A 27627-nucleotide genomic window follows, 5' to 3' on the forward strand; every position below is an offset into this window, starting at 1 on the left:
CGGAAACGGTGTTATTGTCGTGGGAGGGCATTATCGTCATTAAAGTTATTAAATTAAGGAAAATTTATCCGGAAAATTTAAGCGACGGAGTGGAATTCAGCAAATCATTGTAGCGTTTGCATTCATCCGCAGAGGAGATCTCTTCCCAGTACTCGACCGATTCCTCATCCCCACATCGATCTTTTACCCAAAACCCAAGTCTCCCTCGAGTTGCCTTCTCTCCTTTCGTCAATTGGCCCAATCAAATACTCGAATTTCGATCGAGAAGGTGTAACGAAGCATTGGGAAGTGAATTATTGGAATCTTCGGTCGATTATGAGGAAGAGGGAGAGAGAGAATCCGTGTGGGGTTTGCGGTCATTACCACAAGTACGAGGAGGGGGAGGTATGTGGCATCTGCGGCCACCGTACGGCCTCCGCATCCGATAAATCCGCTGCATCTCCCGTCCATGTCAGCGCCTTCCCATCGGAGATCTTACCCGAGTTCCTCTACTTGGGCAGCTACGACAATGCTGCTCGCGCCGAACTTCTCAAAACTCAGGGCATCTCCCGTGTTCTTAATGTAAAATAATTGATCGATATTTCCGTTTGTGCTTTGATGATTTTTATTTTCGTTTCCCGTCAGTTTTTCTCAGTGGTTGGGTTTATTTGATAAAGTTCAATTATTTTTTTATGCCGATACTTGTATTAATTTATCTTTATTTATTTACGGTTATATAATCTGTTTTTGGACCTTTAGACTTATTATAGTTGTCTTCGATTCGCTGAATTTCCCGTATAGTTAAAGTTTCATATATGTAATCACATTTTTTGTGGGAATAATTTTCTTTGCTCGATCCCTCTTTGTTCGAAGTCCTCGTTATTTTTAATTCGCATTCACAAACTTGGTTGATTGTTTGCTGAATTATAATTTAGCCAAAAAATCCCAAACCCAGCAGACAGATCATTAGTAGAGTAAGAAAGTACACGTGAGCATCATTATGGAGTAATATGCTATTCTATAGAAACGCCTAACATCCCTGCAGCAGTGTGCTGATCTTTCTCTCCAGCAGGAGTTATAATCCAAGGAAGGATTGGAGGCTTATCTTACTATCAGGTCTTTCTAGGGATTAGTTCGAAAGGTCGAAAGACTTCCGTTTTATGATAAAAGGAGAGTTTTATCGGGCATTTGTCCATTAATTTTTACCTTTCGTTATGTTGGCTGACTTCAAATGGAAAATTAGACAAGGAAAGTCAGGTTATTCTGTGCTCCTTTACATTCGTGTTAGGAACTGTAGGAAAGTATTTAGTAACTTTGATTGATATGCTTGGACCCCCTAAAACATAGTAGTTACTGGGCAATGACTACTGCTTTGACAAGATAGAGTGTTAAATCTTATAGAACGCTCATTGTTTGCTTCTTCAAGAGAAAACGATGCAGCAAGGTGTTGGATGTGTGATTAGTGTGCTTACTGGTGGTTGGCCTTCTCACACGAGTCATGACACAAATTAGTGTGGTCACTCATGTCACTAATGATTGGCCATTTTACCATTACGTGGAATATTACTGTGAAATTTAATATTGGATGAGATTAATCTTCACAATTTATTGTGCATAGGATTTTTAGATATCTGAACCATTGAAGAAAGTGCCTCGTACATCTGGTCAATAGCTTGATTTCAACTTGCTCTTATTGCATTTTGTAGTTGTCTTGTGCTGAACCTGGAGTTCTTACTTGTATTAATCAACTTTCCAAATATAGTTGATACGAACTTCTCCATTCTTGTAAAGACATCTGTATATTTGCAGACTGTACCTGATTGTCAAAATTTGTACAAGAACTCTTTTACCTATCACTGCCTCCAAGACAATCAAAAGTTGCCATTTGATGATGCGATTCAGTTTTTAGGTGAGGCTTATAACTCTTAATATTCATCCCTTTAATTTCTGGAAATTTCTTTTAGGTTTTTTAATACCTTGAATTGTGTCAATTCCTCGTTTACACTGTTGATGTGATTTATATAAGAAGGGAAGTAAAGGGGAGGAGAAATGAAAAGGATGGATGCCAATTTCTTTTAGTTTTTTTAATACCTTGAATTAGGTTTTTTAATACCTTGAATTGTGTCAATTTCTTTTAGGAAATCCTCGTTTACATTTGTCGCGTATGTGGTTATCATGTAAAAAGTGATGAATGATTGAACCTTTAATGTCACATCATGGAATTTTTTGCTTCTTCAAATTCTGTTACATTTATAATTATGTTATTTTATCAACCTTATTACGCCCTTGCGCTTTTTTGCAGAACAATGTGAAAAGGATAGGGCTCGGGTTCTTGTACACTGCATGTCAGGGAAAAACAGGTGATGATCACAAGTTGGGGCTTGCATCTTTTTTTGGTTGTTTTTTGTTGGTTGTTATATCCTTGACTTTTTATTTACCTCTTCCTCTCTCTGGATATTCTGTGTGTGTATGTGTTTGTAAAGGAGAAGACGTTAAATTATTGTACATCCCTGTTTCATCAATCATTTGGTTCAATTTCTACAGATGAATAGAGTCATAAGTTATTATGTTATTCATACACAATGATTTATCATCTTTATATTATATATCTTTCATCTTCTTGTCATGAACCAAACGGTGCCTTAGAAACTTTGGTAATTTTCTAGTTCATAGAGCTCATTGTAATGTATATATGGCATATCGTTAATGTAAAGTATAACATGACCCTAATGATATATAACTAGGTACCATCAGCATACTTATTTGCAAGTGTTTTGTTTGTTTGCGATAATTTCTTCTTCTCGCTGCTTTGATTGAAAGTTTTTTACTTAATCCTTGCAAAGATCGTGGTTAAATTCTGTAAGTCTTATTGGCAGGTCTCCAGCTATAGTAATTGCTTTCTTGATGAAAAGCAAAGGTTGGAAACTTGGCCAGAGTTATCAGTGGGTGAAAGAGCGTAGACCTTCAGTGGAACTGAATCAAGGTTTAACAAACACTTCCTTTCAGTTTTCTCAGTTATTATATAAGCTCCAATCAGATATAACCTATTTAATTTGTCTTTGATGATACGAGTAGGTTTTCCTAAAGTGCCAAGATTTTTACTTAAGATCTGCCCTTTAAATGTAATTCAACAGACTTCATATAATGCAAGCTGTTGAGAGTTCAAAGATTTGGATAAGAGATTGAAATCAGAAGTTCTAGAACTCTGTAATTTGTTGGAGGATGTGAGAGTAATGGAATAATGAGTAATTTATTAAGTTATTATTTTCTAAAAAGAATCAACTTAACAATATGGTTACTAATCCTCAAAATGATTTGATCTTGGACTGGAACCATCATGTTAGATGCTAATATTAAACATGAGGATCAAATTGAGTTTGATTGGTAATTATGTGCAAAATATAGTTCAGGCCCAGTATTCGATTCTAGTAGATTTTTTTGTGGTGACAGGTAGTTGTGTTTCCTTGTTCAACTTTTCGAAATACGGATTATTTGTGTCTTGTCAAAGAGGTGCGTTAGCTTAATTTAACTTGTGAAATCTATCATATGATTTGTTTATAAAATCTAAGTTAGTCACAATGTAACTAGTACCTCGCAATCATTATGTCTAGAACCCGAATTGGTGGTTCCGTGTAAAAAGGGTCTTAAATGTGATGATTGATTCGGCGTGAATTTAAAGTTTTTAACTCGTAATTTTGATTCTGACATTATTCTGTTTTCTTATATTTTAGCGATGTATCAGCAATTACAGGAGTACGAGCTCAAGATTTTCGGTTCGTTAGAGAACAGCAGCAATGCCATGCCAAGCTTAAGCTTTGGCTTTGCAAGGCCTCATGATCCGCCAGTTGCAGCAATTACAACTTTCAATAACATTGGCGGGACTTCAATTTTTTCACGTCCCCCTTTTGACACCCCTCCTCAAGAATTTACCTTTGGAGCGGGGCAGGCTCAGACGAGCATTTCAAACGACAGTACATTGAGCACCAACACAAATACACCTGCTGTCAATGATATAACAATGGGCGGTTCTTGAATCTTGACATTTTGGATTTTTATCACGACCCGATTAAAATTGTATTCGTGTTCTACTATGAGTGATGCATTGTGGCTGAGATGTCAAGCTAGGGGAAGTGCTTTAATGTAGCAGAGATTGCATTGGTAATTTTATGGTTGAGTTTTGTGAACTAGAGTGTATGCGATCTCGCCACGAAGCTTGATCCCAAAGCCTATGCATGAGATTACTTCAGCTTGTGTTAATTGAATATGCATATGGGTTTCTTGTTCTTAACTTGTCAAACACTGAGATGGGGTTTTTTCAGAGTAATTGTCGCCAACACTTTTCTATAGAAGATTATGCTATTCCTTTTAAAATGTATTTCCTTCGTGAAATGAAGTTTCGCTTTTTTAGCTATTATACTCATAATTGTTCATTAAATTATAATTGATAATGTCAATCTTTCACAAATAATATCATCAGATAATAACTAATTGCAATTAATTACGACAAACAATAAATAAAACTAGGCATAAATTCCATAAATGGAACTCAAACAAAAAATCTTAGGGCCTCTTTTTTCCTTCATTTAAAAAAATGGAACATTTGCATGACCGCAACAGTTTGGGGGATGATTGTTACAATTGGGTATCGAAAGACCTTATCTCAAATTTAGAACTTTGATGTCAGATGAGTTATAAGACATCAATGAGTAATAGCAAGGTGACCAAATAAATTATAAGTATTTTCCATTTAAAATTAACATGAAAGCTATAAAATATGGGAAAATAGGAGACAAAACAAATTGCAATAAAAATAACAGATCAACAGGTAATTACAAAGTACAAACCACAGCATACAAATCCTATAACCAAGCATTGATTTTTTATTTTTATTTTTTTTCGGTTCAATTAATGTTTGATTTTTATATAAAACTATTGGATGAATCAATTTGCAGTAAATCCCACCCAACAATTGAAACAAAATATCATATGAATTTTTTAAGAAAATGTGACTCAAAAACACCTATGCTCCTAACTCTTAATTTTGATTCTATAAAAAGAATTTGAAATTTAAAAAAAACACTCAACTAATTATTATTGCTTTTACGCCATTATTATTATATATTAGTCCAATATTTTTTATACAAACATCATACTTGGTAAAAAAATAAAAAAAATCAAATAATTACATATCTTTTTTATGGTAAAATAATTATATATCTTAATCAGCAATATTTCTTGTAAACAATAGTGCTAGCACACAACGTTCGACCACTTGATCATCAGAAGTAAAATCTCAATTATCCGGAAGAGGCTGGGTGGTCAACAGCCTCCTGCCCTGGCGGCACCTTTGGCTCATCTGGCAGCCTCTCGTGTAGTTATTCGCCGGTGTCGGCACCACCTTCTTTCCTGAATTTGACCATTCCTTCAGATGGCTAAAATTTATTGTTTTAGGCTTCTCTGCCCCACATTCTGCAACAAATGTGCCTGCCACCAGTAACACGGCGATGCATATCGCCAGCAATGTTCCACGTTGTTTCTGCTGCGACATCTCAAGCCGGAGACAATTAATCAGGCGAAGAGAAGATATATATGTAGGTGTCTCGAGTTTCGTTTGGATTTAGACAAGGGAAAGGATGATCTACAATTTTTCTTGTGTTTAATTATATACTTTGGATTTGTTTGTTCACGGTGATCGATGTTGATGGACTGGAATTGTTGGTTGAAGGAAACCATTCATGATTTCTTGGATGAGAGAAATTATTGAGTTTTCCATGGTTTGTGAAACTAAGTATTACTTCTAGAATTCATTTGTTTAAACGGTCTTAATTTTTTGAGAAAATTGTAAATTTAATAGTTTGTTTGTTTTTTTTTTTTTTATGATTTTGGTTATTTATATCGTCGAATTTCTAATTTAATATGTTATATTTACTTTTTTGTAATTTTAGTCTTTTTTCATATACCGACGATGTAAAACTGATATGACTGTAATGTATCAAAGTGACACGTAAAGCCTATAATTGAAATTCGCATCGATGTAGCAAAAAATATAGCAATTGATATAATCAAAGATCTACTCATGCACATTGATTGAGCCTATTAATGTAGGTTAATTTGATTATATTTTATGTTAATTATGCTCATTTTACATTTGAATTAAGTCCCGAAATTATATAATATATGTTTTTATTCACTTTATTATGGTAATTGATCATTGATTGTAGTCCATTACACGAAAAAAATTATTGTGAATTTGTGGACTTTTGAATGAAAATCGACTAAGAATTGGAAGCCGTTGAAATTCAACGTGTAAAGACATCGCATTCTAATTTAATAATAATAAAAAGACACGTTTCTTTGTTTGTAGCGATTAGCAGATAGAAATGTATACATTTGCTCCCTTCTTTGTTTGTACAGACATTGAATAGAAAAACGAATTATTCCCATCTCTGTTTCATTGTCAACGTTGACATGGTATTAGCAGAGCTCATGTATAATGTTATATATTGGAGTGTCTTTATGGTATCGTTCGTTAATGTCTTGTAAATTTCAAACTTCACTGAACGTGAGAATGGTGTGTTGGATGTCTAACATCGGTTTGATTAAGTTGAAAGTTGTTTATATGGATTTGGACAATTTTCTTCTTAGCTCTCTTTTGGTGTGAACAATGTGACAGCCACGAAGAGTACGATTAATACCCGGAACACATGATAATGAATTTTCTAGCAATTAATTACGTTCAAAATTCTATGAGAATGTGCTATTTTCTATATATTTTTAAAAATCTATTTACTTAAACCTCTTAGACATCGTGAACCTCACTCTAACTAATTTAATAGAAATGATTGTACAAGTCTTTATATATAAATCCCAAAAATTTAATATAGTCAATATGAGACATCTATCATTAATAGTGAAACAGGTTGCATAATGCTCTAAGGGGGTGTCGAATTGGTGGAGTATGTGAGAGCTTGATCAATGATCATGGTTTCGATTATCTAAATCAAAACATTATCCGATAAGCTTGTTGCACAAGGCTTACCGAGTGTATTTTTGTAACTAGCATGACGTCAACGTCGTTTGCTCATCATAAAAAATAAGAAACGGGTCGCATAAATTTACCCGATTATTATTTTACACGTCTGAATATAACATTTTGGACCTTCTTTAAATTTCATCAACAGTTTCCTTGTTTGAAAATAGGCAGAGTTTTCGAATTATAGACAACCACTTAAAAATAGTATACTATTAACTTGTAAATGTAAATGAAAACTATTTTAATTTAGTCATAATTAAAATTCTTGTATTGAAAACATATACTTAGATACAAAAATAAGACAAATCAACGACTTATATACATTAATGTATTATGTGAAAGAATATTGTAATGAACAAGATGGCTATTCTTCTAGACTCTTTTAGTATATTTTTTAAATACGAATATTATATAATATTCGATCAACAAAAATATATATTTTTTAATTTTATGTTTTCAGCATAGCCGAAAATTATATTTTTTATCTCGTAACTTATGGGTTTTCTATTTTTTGTCATGATGTTAGTCGATGTACAGGCTAATCCATTAATTTTCAGTTTTTTTATTTTAGTTATTTTTCATTGGAATGGTGAATAACGACGACAAATGATGACACGTCATCACAAATTATTGATATGATGATGGTCATTATACTTAGTTAAAAATTAAATAAAATTGTCAAAAAAATATTACAAGTTAATAAATTAAAAATATGACTTGGCCGATAAGATTAAAAAAAAATTAAAATAAAAAAGCATACAATGACAAAAAATTAATTTTCCCCTAAAGATCACTGCATACTTTTGGCTTGTAACTGAGAAAATTAATCCAACATAACGAAACTAATGATTTCCCGACAAATGTTTAACACGAATCTTATAAAAGACTAGAAAATCTTAAAATTTATGACTGTAATTTGGAAGTTGGATTGATTAAATATGCAAGAGCATGCATGCAGCTGCATTTGCACCCCCGCCGACGCATGAACCAATCTCATGTCTTCACTCATCAATGCCATCTTCACTTCTGTTGAACAAATTTAAATCCAACAACCTCTTTCAGACAGTATTCCGAGTTATAAATATTCGTCATGGACAACCACTTTCCCATCGAAAAAATGTCAGAACACATGAAGTCTTTGACAGTAATACTACTTTCATGTCTGATTTTGTTATTCACTTCATGTTTTAGTACTGTCATCCCCACCGCTGTATCAAAGGTTCCTGCGATTATTGTGTTTGGAGACTCATCCGTTGATTCTGGGAACAACAACCGGATATCGACTGTGTTGAAGAGCAATTTCCGGCCGTATGGCCGTGATTTCTACGGAGGAATGCCGACTGGGAGGTTTTCGAACGGTCGCATACCGCCGGACTTTATTTCTGAAAAGTTTGGCCTGAAGCCTTACGTGCCTGCTTTCTTGGATCCTTGGTACAATATATCTGATTTTGCGAGCGGAGTTTGCTTTGCTTCTGCTGGTACTGGTTTTGATAATGCAACTTCTAACGTACTTGTAAGTATTTATAATGTCATCTCTTTTAAGTTTTTTCAACTAAATTGCATTTGAAGTTAATGTGTAACTTAACAAATTACATATATCATAACTCTTTTAGAAAACTGACAAATTATGGAATACATGCATTTGACAAATATGCCCGCAGAATGTGATACCACTATGGAAGCAAGTGAAGTACTACAAAGACTACCAAGAAGCCCTAAGATCCTACATAGGAGACACAGAAACCGAATACATAATCAAAGAGGCTCTATATTTAATCAGCTTAGGAACAAATGACTTCCTAGAAAACTACTACAGTCTCCCTAACACAAGGTCCAGATACACCCTTGATCAATACCAAGACTTCCTCATTGATATTGCGGAGAGATTTGTCAAGCAGATTTACGCTTTGGGGGCACGTAAAATCTCGCTAACGGGGCTTCCTCCAATGGGTTGTCTGCCATTGGAGAGGGCTACGAATCTTGTTAATGGGAATGGGGAAGGGTGTATGAATGGATACAATGTAGTTGCTTTACGTTTCAATGCCAAATTGAATGGTTTGGTAGATAGGATGAATGAAGAGATGGAGGGGATTAGGGTTGTTTTCTCTGATCCTTATGGAGTATTCTTGCAAATGATAAGAAACCCTTCTTCATTTGGTAAGTATATTCCACCTATTTTTTGCTATTGCATTTTTTTTACGAGAAAATCCGCAATTGCGCCTACCCGTCGTGCGTCAATGGTGCAGGGTTTGAAGTATCTTCAGTTGCATGCTGTGCTACGGGAATGTTTGAGATGGGATACTTGTGCGATGAATTGAATCCCTTTACATGTCGAGATGCAAACAAATATGTCTTTTGGGATTCTTTCCATCCGACACAACAAACTAGTCGGATTATTGTGGATTACTTAATCCAGAATTCTTTGCATCAATTTTTATAAATGTTGATTTATTTTACCAAGCTAAGCAAGATCAAATTTGGCTTAATTTATAAGTTGTTGAGGAAACAAGTTTAGAATTCTCTTTGTGCTTCTCAACTTTAAGTATTATGGCAATTTCTTCACATTTGTTTTTGCCAAATCAATTAACAAACAAGATACCCAAAAACAAAAAACAAAAAAACAAAAACAAGAATACCACCCATAGTTTCTAGCACTACTACTAGTCTACCTACTATACAATATGAGAAGGTCTCTTGTGAGATGGTCTCACGAATCTTTATCTGTGAGACGGGTAAATCCTACCGATATTCACAATAAAAAGTAATATTTTTCATAGATGACCCAAATAAGAGATTCGTCTCACAAAATACGACTCGTGAGACCGTCTCACACAAGTTTTTGTCATATAATATTGGAGATGTTTGCGGCATTATTTTGAATTTTTGTTGTCTGTATTATCTATAATCTAGTATTAAATTATGAAAGATATACTTTTAAACGAACAGGAGTAAAGAAAATAAATCCCTCGATAACTAAAGGTTTTTACGTGCGTATGTTGCTATAATCATAATAAAATATATAAAGTGCACATCCATACCTGTATGTATAATTGCAAATATAATAATAATTGAAAAAGTATAATTTTAGTTATGGAAGTTGGTATGTTTTAGTTTTATTCATTTCATTTGTCGAGGTTTGGTTTTCATCCAATAATTTGAAAGTTTTTTTTTTTTGCTTTGATCTTCTTTTTTTTTTTACCGAAACCACTAAATTTATCGAATGCAGTTTATTTGACATAACTTCCAATACTTCAAAATGAAAGGAAAAAGCTAGTCGTTTTCTTTCATTCTTTTTAGATAAGTTGTAGTGTATGTAATATAGTTTTATTTTTATCACATGAATCACGTAAAAGAGAATCAGTGTCAAATAAATCATATTTCATGGATTTAGTAGTTTCAGACAAAAACAAAAAGTAAATCCAAGTTACTAAATGAAAATCAAATTATGAAAAGTTATACGACTGAACTCAAAACCAATCAACTTAAATAATTAAAATTGCAATTTTTTTAATAATAATCGCATGTGTACTAGAATGGGTAAATTAATTGCAACCACCAATTATTTAGATTTGTTAAAGACCATGTGAACAGTAATGGCTTAAAAACCGTTTGGCTTTGAATTGCATGCGAAAACTTGAGCTTGTATCGAAAGATTTGATGATTATATAAAAAAAACTAGCTACTACTTTCTTTGAAAAAAAAAAAACAAGAAAAAAAATAAAAATTTCACATATAAATAAATACGAAAACATTATATTTTTTATTTTATAACTTATATGTTTTTCATTTTATATCATGTTGTCGTTAATTTATCGTCTTAATTTTGTAATTTTTCATAATTTCAACATTCTAATAAAAAAAAATAACTAAAATTGAAAGGAAAGAAATATGCAAGTGGATACACACTACTCGGTAGCATCGAGTTTATCACACGACAATGAAATTAATGAAAAGTCTGCAGTGTAGGGAATAAAGCAGCACCTCCATTCTCGTTGAACTTTTAGTCAAACCTTTAGCTTTTCTTACATCGACCTCCCTAGCTAGTTTCTTTCTTATAATTATTGCATATTTCTTCCTACTTTTCGGTGGGTAGTTGGCCAGCAGAAAAAAAATGTCATAATAATAAATTACAAACCATAAAAAATTTTCAAATTATTGTCCACGTCCCACCCATTTTAGAAATTTGGAATCATTTTCGTGTCAAATTTTATTTTTATTTTTTTACAAATATTTGTAAATAGAGATATCTGATCAATAATGGTCGGTTTAAAAATCGAAATGAATTATGAAAATTATTTGTCTTTGACATGAAATTAAAGTATATATGTATTTATTGCTCCAAAGGCTTGAAAATTACCCCATATACACGGAAATGAAAGCAGCTATATATTCACATGAACAAAATCGAACTAACTTTACCCACACTTAAGGCAATTGAATTCCGAACGAATGCAGCTCAACAGCACTGTCATTAATTATATATTACCGNAACCAACAAAAGAAACTAGCTAGATCGAAAAACGTAATGGGACCATACGTGTTAGTGTTACTGTGGTTGCTGCTCTTACTATCGAAGAGTAGCACGAGTGCCAAAATCCCGGCAATTATCGTGTTCGGAGACTCCTCGGTCGATGCGGGCAACAATAACCAGCTCCCGACGATTGCTCGAAGCAATTTCGAGCCGTACGGGCGTGATTTCACGGGTGGACGACCCACGGGAAGGTTCTCGAATGGCCGGATTCCGACCGATTTCATATCCGAGGCTATTGGCCTGAAGTCGCTTGTTCCTGCATACTTGGACCCTGCGTATAATATCTCAGATTTTGCTGTTGGTGTCACTTTTGCTTCAGCTGGGACTGGATATGATACTGCTACTTCGGATGTGTTGGTAATTAATTGTACAAATGTTTTTTTCTTAGTGTTTAGATATGTTCTAACCTCTCGACTTAACTCTCCCATGCATATTTATGTTGCCAACGTAACGTTGATAAAAATTTCAGGGTGTGATACCTTTGTGGAAGGAGTTGGAATACTACAAAGATTACCAAACGAAACTACGAGCCTATCTTGGAGAAGAGAAAGCTAATCAAACTATTGGTGAGGCATTGTACATTATGAGTATAGGGACCAACGATTTCTTGGAGAATTACTACGCATTCCCACCAAGAAGACGATCGCAGTACACCATCGATCAGTACCAACAATTTCTAATCGGGATCGCCAAGAATTTCACCATCAACCTTTACAACCTCGGGGCTCGTAAGATCTCCCTCGGAGGCCTTCCCCCGATGGGTTGCATGCCGTTGGAACGAGCACGAAATTTCGCAAACACCAACGATTGTGTTTACTCCTACAACATAGTAGCCATGAGTTTCAATGACAAGCTGAGAGGTCTGGTGTCGAACCTAACCCAAGAACTAGTTGGGGTGGACCTTGTCTTCTCCAATCCCTATTACATTCTTCTACAAATGGTTAAAAGACCTTCCTTATATGGTATGTTTTTTGCCACTTGATTTGTTTTAGGACCTAGTCCTTCTCCAACCTAATAAATGAATCATATCAATTTCAAATTCGACCCGATTTATAAATATTTTGTTACATGTAGTTTGTGTGACGATACGCAGGGTTCGATGTATCTGGAGTGGGATGTTGCGCTACGGGGATGTTCGAGATGGGGTATGCATGTAATGAACGTAATCCTTTTACATGTAGGGATGCAAATAAATACGTATTTTGGGATGCATTTCATCCAACCGAGCGAGCAAACCAAATAGTATCCGATCATGTGGTTAAGACAGCTTTGTACAAGTTCTTGGTTTGATTTGAATTATATAGCAGAAAACAAGTATTTTGTTCAAGTCTCGGTCAGATTATCAGATANATTTTGTTGGAATATTATATTGTACATATATGTTAGTCAATCTAAATTTTGAACGGGTGAGTTTATTAGTGTTGGATTGTTATAAATTATATATGTGTTTTATGTCAAATTCTTGTGATATATTGCTTGATCGTTATAGCTTTACAAGAGTTGAAAAACAATATAAATTTTGCGAACTAAGATATGATACTCATAACTATCAGATTCCAATCTTTGATCCAGCGAGTGTACCCTGTTTGTGTGCGTGTGTCTATATATTTGTGGACAAGCCAAGTATAATGTGGTCGAATTGCTTTAGAAGGGAATAAAGGAACCTTTCCTTTTGTAGAGGAAAAATCTGTTATGACTAAAGCTTGACGAGTTTTTAATGGCAATTCGCCGACTGACTCACAGCAAGTTCGATACATACTACATCTCACATCACCAAACAGGTTTTTATCAAAAATTGCATTTTTGAGGTATTTAATTATCAGTGCCCATCAGTTCTTCGAGGGAGAATTCATCTTCTTCAATAACTTCCCCATCTTTGCCATCCCATGCTTCGGTCTTCACAATTGTCGGGTCACCTTGCATGGGCAGATTGCCCTTTCCACCACGTCCAGCTTCTTTGACAAACTCTCTGAGAAAACGAATGAACATAAAACCCAGTTCACAGGAGCGAGGAAATAGAGTGGATAATGGATTCAACAAATGCTTACGTAATATGGTCGCGCTCGAATGCACTTTTCAGTGGAGCATATGCTTTCTTCTTTAGATTCAGGGCTACCATAGCTGGGTATCCATAGCCACCAACTCCAACATGCTTCTCAAGATCTGGCTGCTTACCGGAAGCAGCCCAAACATAACTGCAGCATCAGTAAAAACTCTAGTCTTGGTTAAGTTTGCAATAAGCCACAAGTTTCGGACATACTTCTGATGCTTTCTTCAATGAAACATAGAAAGGTATTTTCTTGCCTGTAAGGGCTCTTTCTAAATTTCTCTGCGACTGATAACAAAAGCTCAAGGTACTTATTTCTACCGTCAGCTTTGGAATCCAGTATGTCAGGGAGGAAGGCAACAAAGCAGATGGCAGCCGAGCCACATTTCTCTTCCATAACATCCTAAAGAGGATAATATTGAAGTTGTTAAGTAACATGAACAGAAAAGGAATGAAAAAATGGAAAATGTTTAGGGACAGGGACATACCGGACTAATCAATTCAGTCACTTCAGGAGGAGCGGCATTTGCTTCCAGCTGCTCCAAGGCAAAGGATTCAATTGCAGGGGCTGATCTTGCACCTTCATATGGGAAGGGGCTGTCTTTGTCAGCACCGAACACCAAGATTGTTGGAAATCCTTGTACATTATATCTGCTCATCAAAGACTGGAAACTCTTACAGGTTAGAGATGTGCTGCTTAATGACTTGTAACATTTGCAAGTCGGAATTGAATTTTCTTTACCATAGTCCCTAATTACAACAATGATTGATAATGCCTCAAGAATGAGCACAAATCTACAAGTACATTGCTGGCTATGGCGATTAAGGATGACCAGCTACAGTGATTAACTGACTTATGATAATTGATATTAAGGATATACAAAACAAACCATAACATTCAAGTCGGCTACATCCAAACATTAGGTTCATGGATGCCAAATGGATTGATGGGCTTAAGAGTGTCTTTCACAGGCACACGTAACGTTTGATGTGGTCTTAAATTCATCTGAGAACTAATATCAAATGCTACAAATTAAGGAGAAATACATAAAATATTATTTTTCTACTTATTACGTTGATTGGATATGCTTGTACTGTTCATGATTTATGCTTTGAGCCCTAATTGCTGCTTGTTGTATTTTGAAAAATAGATATAGATCTTGAATTACTATACTGAAATTACGAGCACCCCAGTAAATGCTACAAATTAAGGAGAAATACATAAAATATCATTTTTCTACTTATTACGTTGATTGGATATGCTTGTAGTGTTCATGATTTATGCTTTGAGCCCTAATTGCTGCTTGTTGTATTTTGAAAAATAGATATAGATCTTGAATTACTATACTGAAATTACGAGCACCCCAGTAAAATCTTACCAAAGTTTACCTTCCAAAATTCAAACCTTTAGATAAATAATCTACTAATCACAAATTCCAGATTTTGAAAAAGTAAAACCTAGATATAATCAATGGCCAATATAGGGAGTGTAATCAACAACAGTGTGATGATCTTTAACTTAAATATGAAAGCGAATATGTGGCAATCAACAGCATTGCAATGATCTTTAACTTAAATATGAAACGAGTATGACACAAACAATGTCACAAGTGAGTAGTGTCTTGATGCTTACCTTCTCTGCATCACAGTCCACATGACCCAATTTCACTTGGCCCCTGAGATTACTGGCTGCTTTCTTCCACTCGGGAGCAAGCTTCTTGCAGTGTCCACACCTTCATGGTAAGAGAATAGATCACAAGCCAAAACAGTTCTGACTCAAGAGATTCATAACAGTATAATAGCAATTAACTTTCACAAAAACTCCATTGAACCCGTTTCACAGTTCAATTTTGTGATACTGATCTCTGACCCGAACAGTGCCATAAAAAATATTAATTTTTATGTCAAAAGTATTACTTTTCACTGCAAGTACGAACCGCGCGTCTCACGGAGACTATCTCGCATGAGACTTACTCATTAACTTTAACCACAAGGGTGAGAAACATCAGTATAAGAACAACTGATTCCTAAAAATAAATGACAAGGAACATACTCCAATATGATGCAGCACATAGCTATAGGAATATAGTTTTTTTGCCAGTCAAGTGTGTACTAGGACAGGAATTTGACATAGCCAATAAACCTACCAGCTTAAATGGATTGACTTACCAAGGGGCAAAGAACTCCACAATCCATAGTTCTTTGCTTTTAAGTACCAATTCGTCAAAATTACGTGAATTCAGTTCGACTGACTCACTGGGTTCTGACTTTTGACTTGATCCCCCTGTTGACTTCTCATTCAGGCGTTCCTTCAAAAGCGCTTTGATCTGTATTAAAATCGAATATCGTAAAAATATCACAACCTTGACTCCTGAAAATTTACATGATTATCTTGCAAATTTAGTTCAAATAGCAGGTGGCGGTGGAGAAACAATTATTCATGGTATTTTCCCTGTGGATTCTTCCATGCCGATGGCGTTATACTGCTTAAATACTAAAATTAATATTAAAATCATTAGTTCCAAGAGTCACTTTTACCTGCTGCAGTGCAAATTCTGCAATGGGCTTGACATCCCGAGCTCCTTGGTAATCTACAGGGGGTTTCCCCGGGGCAAAGACCTTTATGGTTGGAAAACCTCTAATTCCATATTCCTTCAGAACACATGGAGGATGAAAGATCACAACATCAGAGAAAACCAGGCTAATTTATGTTGCTTTAGTGAGACCAAGATATAATAATCAGCAATCGATGTTGAAAATTAACATAGTTAGCAGAAATTACTCAGGAAAAGACCTAGAGAAACAAAACATAAGAGGTTTCATCTTCAATGCACATAATGACAAAACGTCATTGAAAATCGTGTAGCTTATTCAGCCAGAATGGCCAAGATCAGATAGCAAGTTGGAAAATAACAAAATGTGGTCTCATTTGCTTCATAGCCTAGCACTACGAGTATGATTATTATGGTTTGGAAGTAGCATGACATATTTTCCCAGCATACGAACACTGAAATGCTCCTTATAGACACCATACTCAACTTTTTCTTTTTTAAAAAATTGACCTTTACTGACAAGGAGAAATATAGTTCCTCATTAGCTGAATTTCTTTAAATTAGTCACTAGCATAAAGACCACCATACTCAACAAGAAGGCACCTGCGCAAGTGACTTGTGAGCATCAGCATCTAGAGCGGCCACAGTTGCTACACCTTTCAAGACACTAGCTGCCTTCTCCCAAGTTGGTGTCAACGCTTGACAATGACCGCACCAAGGTGCGAAGAACTCAACCAATACAACGCCATTTGAATTTACAACCTGCATTACATTTATACCAAGAAATCACGAAAGTTTAATACACAAGGTCGCTGATCGATAGAAAAACTGGATAGAACAACCTAACGATCGAATTTTGGAAAGGTCTGAGAAAAAACCAACAAAGCGTAAATGAAAATGAAAAATGACAAGCAGTTGCCTGATCAAATCGTATGCGGATCAAAAGAATTCGAGTAAATTGACACCAGAGGAATTTAAATCCTTCAATTTTCGCATACGATCCGTCATTTTAATCACATTTTGTCGATAATGAAGAACTCCAAAATTCAACACAAAACCCTTCACCCTGAAGTCCAAACTCCTTAATTCCATTGACATAAACTAATATCACGACGAAGTGGCCCTAAAATCCAGAAGTCGACTAAGCTATCGTATCATCAATATATCACAAACACACGATTCCGGACATACCAAAGCACGGGGAAATCAGAGCATACTCTATACCTTGGAGTTGAAATTGTTAGGGTTCAACTGAAGAACGGGGGACGAAGGCCCGTACAATCCATAAACGCCATTTGCGATCAGCTCCACTACAGAAAACAGTAGCAGTTGAATCAATATCGATTTATGCATTGTTGGCTTCTGTTGATAGCTCGCGAAATGAAATCGGGACATGATTTTGGGCTGTGTTATTCTGTTCTCTTGCTACGTCTGCTCAGCCAATGGGACAATGCCACGTCAACTTTGAGACGTCAAATTAGTATTTTAATCGAAATATTATTCAATTTTTAAAACTTTGTATTTAAATCTATTTAGGTTTTTGAGTAAATCATAATTGCTCGAGCCATCTTTCCGTCTTAGGACATATCAATTAACATCCTTCGTTCTTTTGTAAAACTACTTAAATAGTTGGTAGAGTCGATATCATTTGTTCGTAAAACGAATTTTTATTTTGTGGAATTATTTATTCATTTGTAGAATTATTTACTCGATCATAGAAATTCGTCTGTGAAAGATGATTGATTATATATACAGAAGCCAACAATGCACAAGTCTCATGAAGTTATCTGGTGCATACCCACCAAAAAAGATGATTTTTTTTTTAAAATGAAAACTCCATTAAAATTTGGTAAAAAGTGATAAGATACAACTACAGTAGACCTCCCCATAAAAGAGTACTAAATTAACCAATACAATAATCAGTATTCCAATATTCTAAGGGTTCGCTTGGTATGTAGGATGTGATAATTGAATGATTAATAATTTGATTGATAAATGCTTGATATGATAAGATTAATAATTTGAGAGATGTATAATATCATGTATGGTGTGAAATAAGTGAGATGGATAAAATCATGATAAATGCATTATTGACCAAAATACCCTTCATTTTAATATTGCATTTCTAAACCAAAAGTGATTTCCTCCCCAAAGCAACATCGTGTCTTCCGATAACTCACAGAGCAATTGCTAACCCTCTCACCTTTCTTCGTCCCTGAAGATTCAAATCTGAAGCGAGATCCGTCAAAGACCTGAAGCGAAGAGGTAACATAGACCTTGATCATGTATTTCTTAGTTTATTTTTCTTTTGTCAACAGGTGAGATCAGATAGTAACCTACAAAAAACGTTAGATCCAGTGGAAGAGAGCAAGAGCAAGCTCTGAAGAAAAGTAATTGTGAGTAATTTTCGAAATTCTTATTCAATTTATCTTTTAATTCCAAGTTTAACAGAAACCAATTTATAATAGTTTGAGTCAGCGAAGTGTTTTTTTTATGTGTATCTGTCTTAAGTTTTATTTTGTGTTGGGGTTTAGGGTTCTTGTGTAATTGATTACTCAATCATCGAATTTTTTTTATTATAATGTTATTATGAAACTACATAAAAGATTCATTATTTGAAGTCGAAAATTTTTCTAGTATGTTCTCAAATCCAGTAATTTCTTCAAACAGTAATTACAACATAGATGTACAGATACGTCACTTGAATAACTAATCCAACATAATTAGTTCTCGTGAATCTGTAGTAATTACAACATAGATGTACAAATACGTCACTTGAATAATTAATCCAACATAATTAGTGCTCGTGAATCTGTGTGCGAAGGTTTAAAAAGTAAGGTACTTATTTATAGATATCATGGAATTGAAGACACCACCACAGTGCGATTGTGGAAACGGGGAAATGATATTACGGAAAGTTGGGGATTACTCGACTCGTCTTGGGCACTATTACTATATATGTCCAGCGGGTCTGAAACATCGTAAAAGTTTCTCTTGATACCTTGAGTACCATGGAAGGAACGTAACACCCACCGAGGAACAGTCGTATAATTCTAAGAACCACTCAAATAATTTTGAAGATCATTCATGTCATACTAGTACCCCAATGTTTTGTAAGTAGGAGTCAATGGACTCATCATCTGGGCCATACGCTCGTCGTTCGAAGGAAGCTCATCCACGTGCCAGCAACCAATCTTATGAAATGGAACGTGGCATGTCAAGTACAAGATATGAGTTACCGAATCATGGATTGAAGATCACACCTTATTCACGTGATCATGTTTGTTGTTGTTTTGGGTTCATATGTGCGTTGATCTGCGTTCTTATCCTCCTGGTTATAGCCCTTGTCTTGAGATCCTGAGAAATTGCGTTTTTAAGTATGTAGTGGTGTGTTAAAAGTGTTTCATCCAACTTTATGACATGTACTTGCATAAATTTTGATGAGTGAGACATATGTGTTGTGTGCAAGTTCTACGAACATGTTTTATGTGGAGTTATTTATGTGGCTTTGTTCACGGTTTTTGATTTAATTATGAGCACTTGTTTAATTTTTACTTTTCTTTACTTTCATGTTCAAGAATCCCTTGACGTTTGCATATCCATTGTCGCACAAATAGTAACAACCTACCATCGAATTCATACATTTCGTTAGCAAATTTCAATTCAAAACACTAATGCAAAAGGAATCCAGTAACAGAGAATGGTGAAATAATATGACTATATTGCACAATATTTTAACCTCTTTCAACTTTAAGTCCGTCATGACGTGATAATGCATCACGAAGAACTCGAGCATCCGCTGCCGATCCTTCCCACCCACAAAGCGCATATATGAAGTTCATATCTCGGTTGCAGACTCCCAAAACATTCACTGCTATGGTTCTTTTTCTGGTTCTGTACTTTCCCTTCTCTAAAATAAGAACATTCACATTTATATATGTACCATCCAACGCACCTACACAACCCTGTAAAATAAGTTAGAAAATTATGAGTAATATGTATCAGGATGTCTCCTACAAAAGTTATTGTACATAGTACATTATAAATGGAATTTGTAATAAGTAGCATTCATCAAATTTTCCTATTACCTTGAACCATTTCCATGTCTCATCGGTGCAGGTTTCATCGACAGGGGAAGGTTTGACAAGCAGTATACTATATAGCTTCAGTACTGATCCCAAGACTTCATGGAAATGTGTGCTGATTGTCTGACCGCTTCGTATGTAATCATGACCGATCACTCGGTTTTTTTTATGATGCGCCAAAATGGACAAAAACATAACCACCTTTTCTTCAATCCTAACATATCTAGAATGATGCAGCCCGCCGACATGAGTTAACAAGTAACATAGTTGTGCAAATGTATTTCTGTTCATCCTCAAATTAACCACACATTGAACATCTCCGGTTTCAATAATTCTTCTTAAATGGTTCATTTGAGCATTCATTCTTCCCGACATGTTGTACGAAGCTGACGTTCTACGTTGTTGACGACGTCGTTCGGTGAGTACTTTCGTGCGATGTCGAGTTAACAGACACACCATTAAAATTGTACGGATCATCAGTTGGTGTAGCAGCAAGAAAATTCTAATGTTATGACGTCTACGGTCCATTTCGCACAATTACTTACCAAGTATAAAAAAATGTTAGATCAAACCAATACATAAATTAACAAATCTTACAAATATTGTTAAAAAAATTAAAATTTCTGTACAGCATCATTATATAAACACAAAAATAGGATACATGTTACCCAAAGAAAAATGACAACGAACAAGTACTATCTTTTAGGACGAGCCAAATTTCATTGGATTTGTTAACCAATAAAAAAAGTCAATACATTACAATAACACAACAAACAAACGAGAACAAAACATTATTCTTTTCTACCACAGATTCATACTACAAATCGAAAACAGAAGAACATAAATCGCTCACAAATCTACTCTCGAAGGCGTAAATTAACAGATCTGACGTCATTAATCACACGTAGGTTAAAAGGTAATTTATCGAGTTTTACCTTCGATTAATCTTGCAAGTTCTTCAGATCTGTAATAGAAATGTGGATTTCTTACTCCCATGACGTATTCGTATTTCTTCAGCAGCGGTCAGTGGGAAGAATCGACATAGAAGAAATGAGGAGAATGACGTAAAGAAGACACATTTGCAAATTTGATTTTTTAAGTCAGGGGTATTTCGATCATTTTCACTTTCTGGGGTTGTCGGATAGTTTTTATCCACATTATATGACTGGATTTACACTCCCACGGAAACAATGAATGTTGTCAAACTAATAGTCAGTAACAAGTTCCAAAACCAAAGCAAACAAATTATTAACAGTGTATCTAACTTTAGTATTACCTACCAAACTGGGCCTAAATGCATAAACCAAATGTCAAACCCCAAGAAAGAGGATTGATTATACAGAAACTGCGTGTGAGAGGGATGAAGAGATGACATACATTTATACACATGACATCCCATCTATACAAGTATTAAGATGCCTACATAGAAATGTCTCCAACGGCCAAGTATGAGAGGGATGAATAGACGACCAAGAATATATACATGACAATGAACACATTCACTCGTCAATAAAAATGATGCGAATGAGAGGGATGAAGAGAGAAGCCTAAAGGTATCATGAAATTTCTACACCCGGTCGAAGAAACCTTGACAACGACACCAGGGATTGAGAAGTTGAATGATAAAAATACATTTCTGTAATCTACTATGCGTATTCATCGCTGCCCGGCTGCATATCTTTGGGGTGCAGCCACTCATATATACATATGATATTAGCCGGTGTGAATGTCTGTCTATCCCTTTAAAAACCTTTGTGTGAGTCAATTAAACTACTTGGACTTCATTTTGTGCTGAGTAGGTTTCCAACCTCTAGGCTGTAAAAAAGAGAAGCACAGGGGAAATTTAATTTGTCAGATGGCTAAATGTCTACTCGGTCATTCAAATGCGGATAGGAGTCAACTAAAAATATTTGGAGGTCGTCCATCAGATAGAAATCCAGTAGGGTGCTTGTATGCCAACGTAAGAGTTTTTGGTGGGGGTTGTGTTTTGTGACGAACCCCTCCCATGAAATTTTTTAAAAAAATGATCACATATCACAAAAATACTTACAGTTGTTTGAGCTTTAGAAGTCCTTTGGTTGGAACATTTTTCATCACGCCGTGCTTTTTTGGAAGCACGAGACAACTTTTGGATGAATTCCATGCCATGATTATAGATGCTGTTATAAAATCCATTTGAGACAAGTTTAGAATGAGGTCATCGACAAAGATAAAAAAGAGTAGAATAAATCCAGGAACGGAAAAGTTATGGAAGTTAATCTGCATATAGAGAAATAACAAAAAAGCTGTTCGCTATCCTAAAAGCTAGAGCTATTTCGACTCAACTTACCTATTAAAATAATCAAACACCAACAAAAAAGAAGTTACAACTCATTATAGCACCACAGATTGATTTATCGTAGCACGAACAAACTCTCTACGTGACTTTAAGATGAAACATGTCCTTTATCATGATAACTTATTTGCTTAAGTTGAACAACAATGCACTAAAAAACAGAAGTATCAGCAATAAGACAACATATCTATTTGACTGCATCATTTAGGGTGTCTAAAACGGAAAGCCAAGTCAACCTTTCTAGATGATCTATGCCCCTCCCACATATGGCTAGAATGCCTAGTACATGATACTTGTAGGCTCTTTCGGGGAATACTTACTTTATTTTAACCTTCTCCCCCACACACCTAACAATCTCAATGTTTTTTTGTTTGGGGTAAGGAATCTCAATGGTGTTTTAGCTTTTAATTTCACCAAGATGAGCCATAAGAACGAACCACTCTCCACATTAGCCATTCATCACATCACCTTCTGGCACAAAGTTAAGATGATAATTTTATATATGTGGCCATCATCATTATCAAGTGTTGTTGCTGCCTTGAATGGACTATTATGGGATCTAAAAACCTTTAAGTGCCTCCACCTTCCATGACATTCATAATTTTCAGAAAGCCATTAAGGTACTGTCTACAAACTGAGTAACAAAGATGTCTATAACTGGAAATTGCTGATAGCCAATACACTGAAATCATACCTTAGGCGATGTCTGTTGCATGCAGTGAAGAAGACCACTAAACCGTTAAGAATACTTCGCAGAGCACGAAAAATCTGCAACGAAAAAATAAGTGAGTAAGCAAACATACATGTGACTGTAATTAGCTGGTGAGATTTTACAATAAATAACCTGGGAGAAAAGGTCATTCCAGAGAGAACGGAACATTGAAACCTCATACGAGCTAACTGTTGACTCAACGTCTCTGCTAAACTGAAAGATGCTGCTCACAAACAGCCATATATCGCCAACCATTTCATACATACATGTACATAAAATCGTCAAAAGGCTACAGAATCCAAGAACCAGCCGAAATGGAGCGTAAAGAATTTCCCCCAAAATCCAGAAAATAGGGTACAAAATAGAAGTTGCTGCAATCAATACAATACATACAAATTAAGATATCGGACATAATCAAACACTGCATCCAAAAGGAGTATTTATGACGTATTTGTCTCAAGAGTCGAGCCAAACAGTTTACTTACCAACATTCCATAGCGCCACTAAGAGATACCATATTGGCAGCAGTAGAATCTCTATAATATCGCCTATCATTGTGAAAGAAGACTCAACAATCATCCAAGTCACGGAGAAGGTACTCTCCACCATTTCTACAAACACACTCCAGAGAGGAAGGAATAAATCCAAGAACTCAGAAAAAGGTCCAGTCATTGGTTCTGTAAAAACAGAAAGAAATGACCGCACAGCTCGCATAACCATGAGAAACCACTTAACAGCCTTCTGAAAATTATGAAAAAATAACATTGTTCCCAAGTACTTAATTCTTGAAATCATTTCCCATGTTTCAATCCAATCAAAAAGGGGCCCAAACAAATGAGATGCTGTTGATTTTAGCAGAGGCACATTTTTGTACAAATCATAGAATCCAATCAGGACGGTCACAATTGAAATCAGCACATAAAAAGCTCTAGCCAAAGGGCACATCCATGGGCGATAAAGATGGCAAAATACTGGGTAAGACTGAAGAAAGAGTACCCAAGATGGAAGCCCTGATTCAAGTAGAGTAAGTAACCGTAAATCCGACATAATTATCTCCTTTAGCCTGAAAGGGAGATCATGATCATTGAACCGAAGCAAAATCAACACATCCATGTAAATGGTAGACCCATTAATCTCTTCGTGATCACTTTCATCAGATGTCTGAGAAAATATCTCCACAGTGTCAGCATCTTCTTCTTCACAATATATATCGTACTCAAAGTCGAAAAGGATGGACTTCGTCACTTTCCTTCGTTTGTAAGGGCCATCAGGAGGAGGGGGTGTACGAAATCTGTTAGTGCTATTGTCTGTTGTTGCTGGATAAATGCTGAAACTGCTACTTGAACCGCAGGGAGATTCATCCCCAGCACATCTAATATCACCGATACTGCCATCAACATCAGCCTTGGTATTCCTTGGAAATCTTTCTCGAGCATCGTGGAAAACCTCCTCTGCAACAATCCTGAATTCAGTAAAATCTAAAAAGATATTGTGCAATCCAGAAAAATAATAAAAGATATGTAAATTGCAAAGCATAACTGGACAGGGAAATAACAATATACAATCTATAATTATACAGAAGCCAATGCAAGATCCTTGTCTGCTTACTGTAAGGGCACACAGGTAGCTCAACCTGAAGTTTTCTACATTAAGCATAAAGTGAACAAGGGAAATGAAAAGTTATCACTAAGAAAAGCGTACCTGATACAGCATCCAAATAATCATTCAACAAAATATGTTCACTCATTGTTCCATGGAACCACGAAGATATGCACTTCACAGCTTGTGTTATACTGTCAAACTCCCATCTTCTCATCACTTTAGCCTCTATGGCAAGTGATGTGTCGGTCTGAACAAAACATGCCTCAATATCAAAACTCAAAATCTACACTGCAAGGCAAACACTTCACATGTATAACTTGATCACTGATACCTGTAGCTCATTCAAATAATTTATACCACGTACATCGTTCCATGAAACCTCGAATACAATAAAGCCGTACAAGGTTCTATGCAACTTGCTGTTTGCTATCAAAGAGTTCCTCAGCTTCTTTACAGGTAACATAGCTCTCTTCTGTGATTGTGTTACGGTATTAATTAATGAGAACCATCTTTTGAAGTTCCGCGACTTTTCTGTGTTCGACGTGGAAGAAGTTGGCGACTCTAAAAGTTCCCCGGTCATTTTTCTCTCCTTCCCCCCTCTAGTGTTTGCAAAGGGCGACAATCTGGACTGAACAATATCCGAACAAACTTCTTCTAAAACTTGTATGTGATAAAAGTTTAAGGTTAAATTTTTCTCAAAACAGACAAATGTTTAGAAACCTTGGTGACCATCAACTGCCACAAATGTGTTGGCTTCGAAGCAAGGTCTTTCAACCAAGGTCGGTTGTCCACCAAAATATACACTTTTCTGCTTTCAGGGGCCAGAAATAAGCTGAGATGTGAAAGGTAGGACTGCAAATCCCTGAAAAAAAGTTATAGTTGGCAATCAAACTTAAAATCCAACATAAGAATACTTATCTCTAGGTGCTTGAAGACGTGAGAATGATTCAGAAAAAAATTAAAGATAATTTTTATGGTCATATATAATTAAACAATTTAATTAACAAAAAAACATTTAAGCATGTTGAATTATACAGAACTGAGCACGTGCAGGAAAACAGAGAAAATATGCTTAGCATGAAATTCAGATAGTGCACACATTATCCACTGAACTTGGAATCGGATCTAAAATGCCAATCCATCCCAGGGAAAAAAACATATGACAGTTATCAAACTTCCATAACCTCCTGGTACTTTTCAGACTTCCATAACCTCCTGGTATTTTATTTTTCCTAATTCAAGTTCAGCATTAATTTTAGCATCGAGAGCAGATTGTTTCCAAGAAATGGAAAATCTTCCAAAGATAACACGATTCTGGAAACTGTCTCATAGCATATAAACCCCTGAACCACGTGGCCCATGTAAAGTGACCCAATACCGATCCAAATTTCCCAAAACTTTTTGCCACTCTTAAACATATAGAAATTAAAGGTTTCATCTAAGCAATTGCTCCGAACACTTACAAATGATCTTAGATTGAGTAGGATAGAAAAATTTACATTCTTATCTCTTGTCGTGACTTCACTCATTTACTTGTTAACAATGCAGTCGGTTTCAATTAAAAAACTATCTCAAAGCAAGTTAGGAGTTTTAAAACTTTCCCATTTCGAAATCATTCCTTGTGACAGCTATCTACGTGCAAAATCACGACTTAACAATATCCTGCGTAAGGGCAGTATCTCTCATTACTCTTCCCACACAATAACAAACTGGAGAGGAAACACAGATACAACTTTAAAAGGACGACACCGAAATTGAAGTTGGTTTTAGAGCTCCTGTCCGCTCGTCTATTTGCATGCTTTGCTAACAATAAGCAAAATCTATAATCCATAAAACTTCATGATCTAATATTTAAGGAGAAATTAAAATGAGAGCAATTGATGGTTTTCAATTAAATTTCTAAAACCAACTTCAATCTCGATTTTTAATTATCTTTTGCTGAGAGCGGAAAGAGGGGAATGCTAAATCCTATCTGCAAGCATGTCCATTCCTCAGGACCTCTGCAAATGTAAACATAACCCTTTCAACAAGTAGTACACAACAACATACAAAGTCAAGCATCGAATCCTTCCACCTAACTCAACTTAAGCATCTCGAAAAGATAATATAATATAAACAAGGATAGGCGTTCGCACCGTCAGTACAGAGAATTTTGCATGTTTCACCGTCAAAGAAGAAGCAACCTCCCATTCACACACAAAGACGTTGACAATCGAAGTCACGAAGACCAAAGAAAACACAAAATAAACGAAAATCCTACCCAATTTGTAGATTCGTCAAGGGAAAGATGCAGCGGCCGTTATCGTCCTTCTCCATCAAAATGACACCTTAATCCCAGCTTCTCTCTCAAATTTCCCACAGCCACTGTTCCATCAAGTGAATTACATTCACAACAAATTCACCATAAAGTAATTTTTTCAACCAAAAAAAAATCACATCAAATGCATGAATACCCGAGGAAACGTGCGATAATTGAAACTCATCAGCGGAATTACATGAAAATTCCAGGATGCAGCATTCCGTAATACAGAAACCACCGCCAAACTTCATTAAACAGAATCAAAATTGGAGAAACGAGAGCACGCTTATCGATCAGCGCGGGCATTAATGATCAGATAATGAAAAATTAAATACAGGCGAAGGATGTATGTATATGTGTATGTATAACACCAATCATGACACGTCCACTGTGTGAGATTGTGTGTGTGTGATGGTGACGTGTGCACTTCCACGATTGGGATATATACTTGA

General features: G+C 35.6%; 6 protein-coding genes across 10 annotated transcripts; 3 read left to right on the plus strand and 3 right to left on the minus strand.

The window, feature by feature from the left end:
• Nucleotides 1-72: 72 nt before the first annotated feature.
• On the plus strand, nt 73-4267 carry LOC140964843 (protein-tyrosine-phosphatase IBR5-like). Of its 2 annotated transcripts, none has more exons than XM_073424804.1 (5): nt 73-561; nt 1789-1888; nt 2282-2339; nt 2856-2962; nt 3722-4267. In XM_073424804.1, exons 1-5 carry the CDS (start codon nt 316-318, stop codon nt 3814-3816), a joined length of 606 nt encoding a protein of 201 aa, XP_073280905.1. In that variant the 5' UTR covers nt 73-315; the 3' UTR covers nt 3817-4267. The 2 variants fall into 2 exon arrangements, with proteins under 2 accessions (XP_073280905.1, XP_073280904.1); XM_073424803.1 differs by having other exon boundaries at nt 76-561; nt 3711-4267.
• Nucleotides 4268-8137: 3870 nt separating this feature from the next.
• Nucleotides 8138-9509, plus strand: LOC140964287 (GDSL esterase/lipase At2g04570-like). The gene is made up of 3 exons (XM_073423927.1): nt 8138-8525; nt 8674-9169; nt 9259-9509. Exons 1-3 carry the CDS (start codon nt 8142-8144, stop codon nt 9450-9452), a joined length of 1074 nt encoding a protein of 357 aa, XP_073280028.1. The 5' UTR covers nt 8138-8141; the 3' UTR covers nt 9453-9509.
• Nucleotides 9510-11507: 1998 nt separating this feature from the next.
• Nucleotides 11508-12890, plus strand: LOC140964288 (GDSL esterase/lipase At2g04570-like). Its single transcript, XM_073423928.1, has 3 exons — nt 11508-11900; nt 12013-12505; nt 12637-12890. The coding sequence occupies exons 1-3, from the start codon at nt 11538-11540 to the stop codon at nt 12831-12833; spliced, it is 1053 nt and encodes a 350-aa protein (XP_073280029.1). The 5' UTR covers nt 11508-11537; the 3' UTR covers nt 12834-12890.
• A 308-nt stretch (nt 12891-13198) lies between these two features.
• On the minus strand, nt 13199-17583 carry LOC140964286 (protein disulfide isomerase-like 2-3). The gene is made up of 9 exons (XM_073423926.1): nt 17367-17583; nt 16746-16904; nt 16129-16242; nt 15760-15917; nt 15224-15323; nt 14079-14255; nt 13848-13993; nt 13592-13738; nt 13199-13512 (listed from the first exon to the last, which is right to left on the minus strand). Exons 1-9 carry the CDS (start codon nt 17535-17537, stop codon nt 13356-13358), a joined length of 1329 nt encoding a protein of 442 aa, XP_073280027.1. The 5' UTR covers nt 17538-17583; the 3' UTR covers nt 13199-13355.
• A 2103-nt stretch (nt 17584-19686) lies between these two features.
• LOC140964596 (uncharacterized) lies at nt 19687-21449 on the minus strand. Its single transcript, XM_073424459.1, has 3 exons — nt 20231-21449; nt 19882-20107; nt 19687-19766 (listed from the first exon to the last, which is right to left on the minus strand). The coding sequence occupies exons 1-3, from the start codon at nt 20753-20755 to the stop codon at nt 19687-19689; spliced, it is 831 nt and encodes a 276-aa protein (XP_073280560.1). The 5' UTR covers nt 20756-21449.
• Nucleotides 21450-21821: 372 nt separating this feature from the next.
• LOC140964283 (uncharacterized) lies at nt 21822-27516 on the minus strand. 4 transcript variants are annotated; one of them, XM_073423918.1, is made up of 10 exons: nt 27330-27516; nt 27137-27240; nt 25597-25738; nt 25208-25504; nt 24976-25123; nt 23760-24725; nt 23407-23645; nt 23257-23330; nt 22278-22386; nt 21822-22042 (listed from the first exon to the last, which is right to left on the minus strand). In XM_073423918.1, exons 2-10 carry the CDS (start codon nt 27190-27192, stop codon nt 21998-22000), a joined length of 2076 nt encoding a protein of 691 aa, XP_073280019.1. In that variant the 5' UTR covers nt 27193-27240; nt 27330-27516; the 3' UTR covers nt 21822-21997. The 4 variants fall into 4 exon arrangements, with proteins under 4 accessions (XP_073280019.1, XP_073280021.1, XP_073280022.1 ...); XM_073423920.1 differs by lacking the exon at nt 27330-27516 and adding an exon at nt 26787-26876; XM_073423921.1 differs by lacking the exon at nt 27330-27516 and adding an exon at nt 26787-26876 and having other exon boundaries at nt 25208-25499; nt 27012-27145.
• Between the last annotated feature and the right edge of the window lie 111 nt (nt 27517-27627).

This window comes from Primulina huaijiensis, chromosome 18, assembly GCF_012295235.1.
Source record: "Primulina huaijiensis isolate GDHJ02 chromosome 18, ASM1229523v2, whole genome shotgun sequence".
NCBI lineage: Eukaryota > Viridiplantae > Streptophyta > Magnoliopsida > Lamiales > Gesneriaceae > Primulina > Primulina huaijiensis.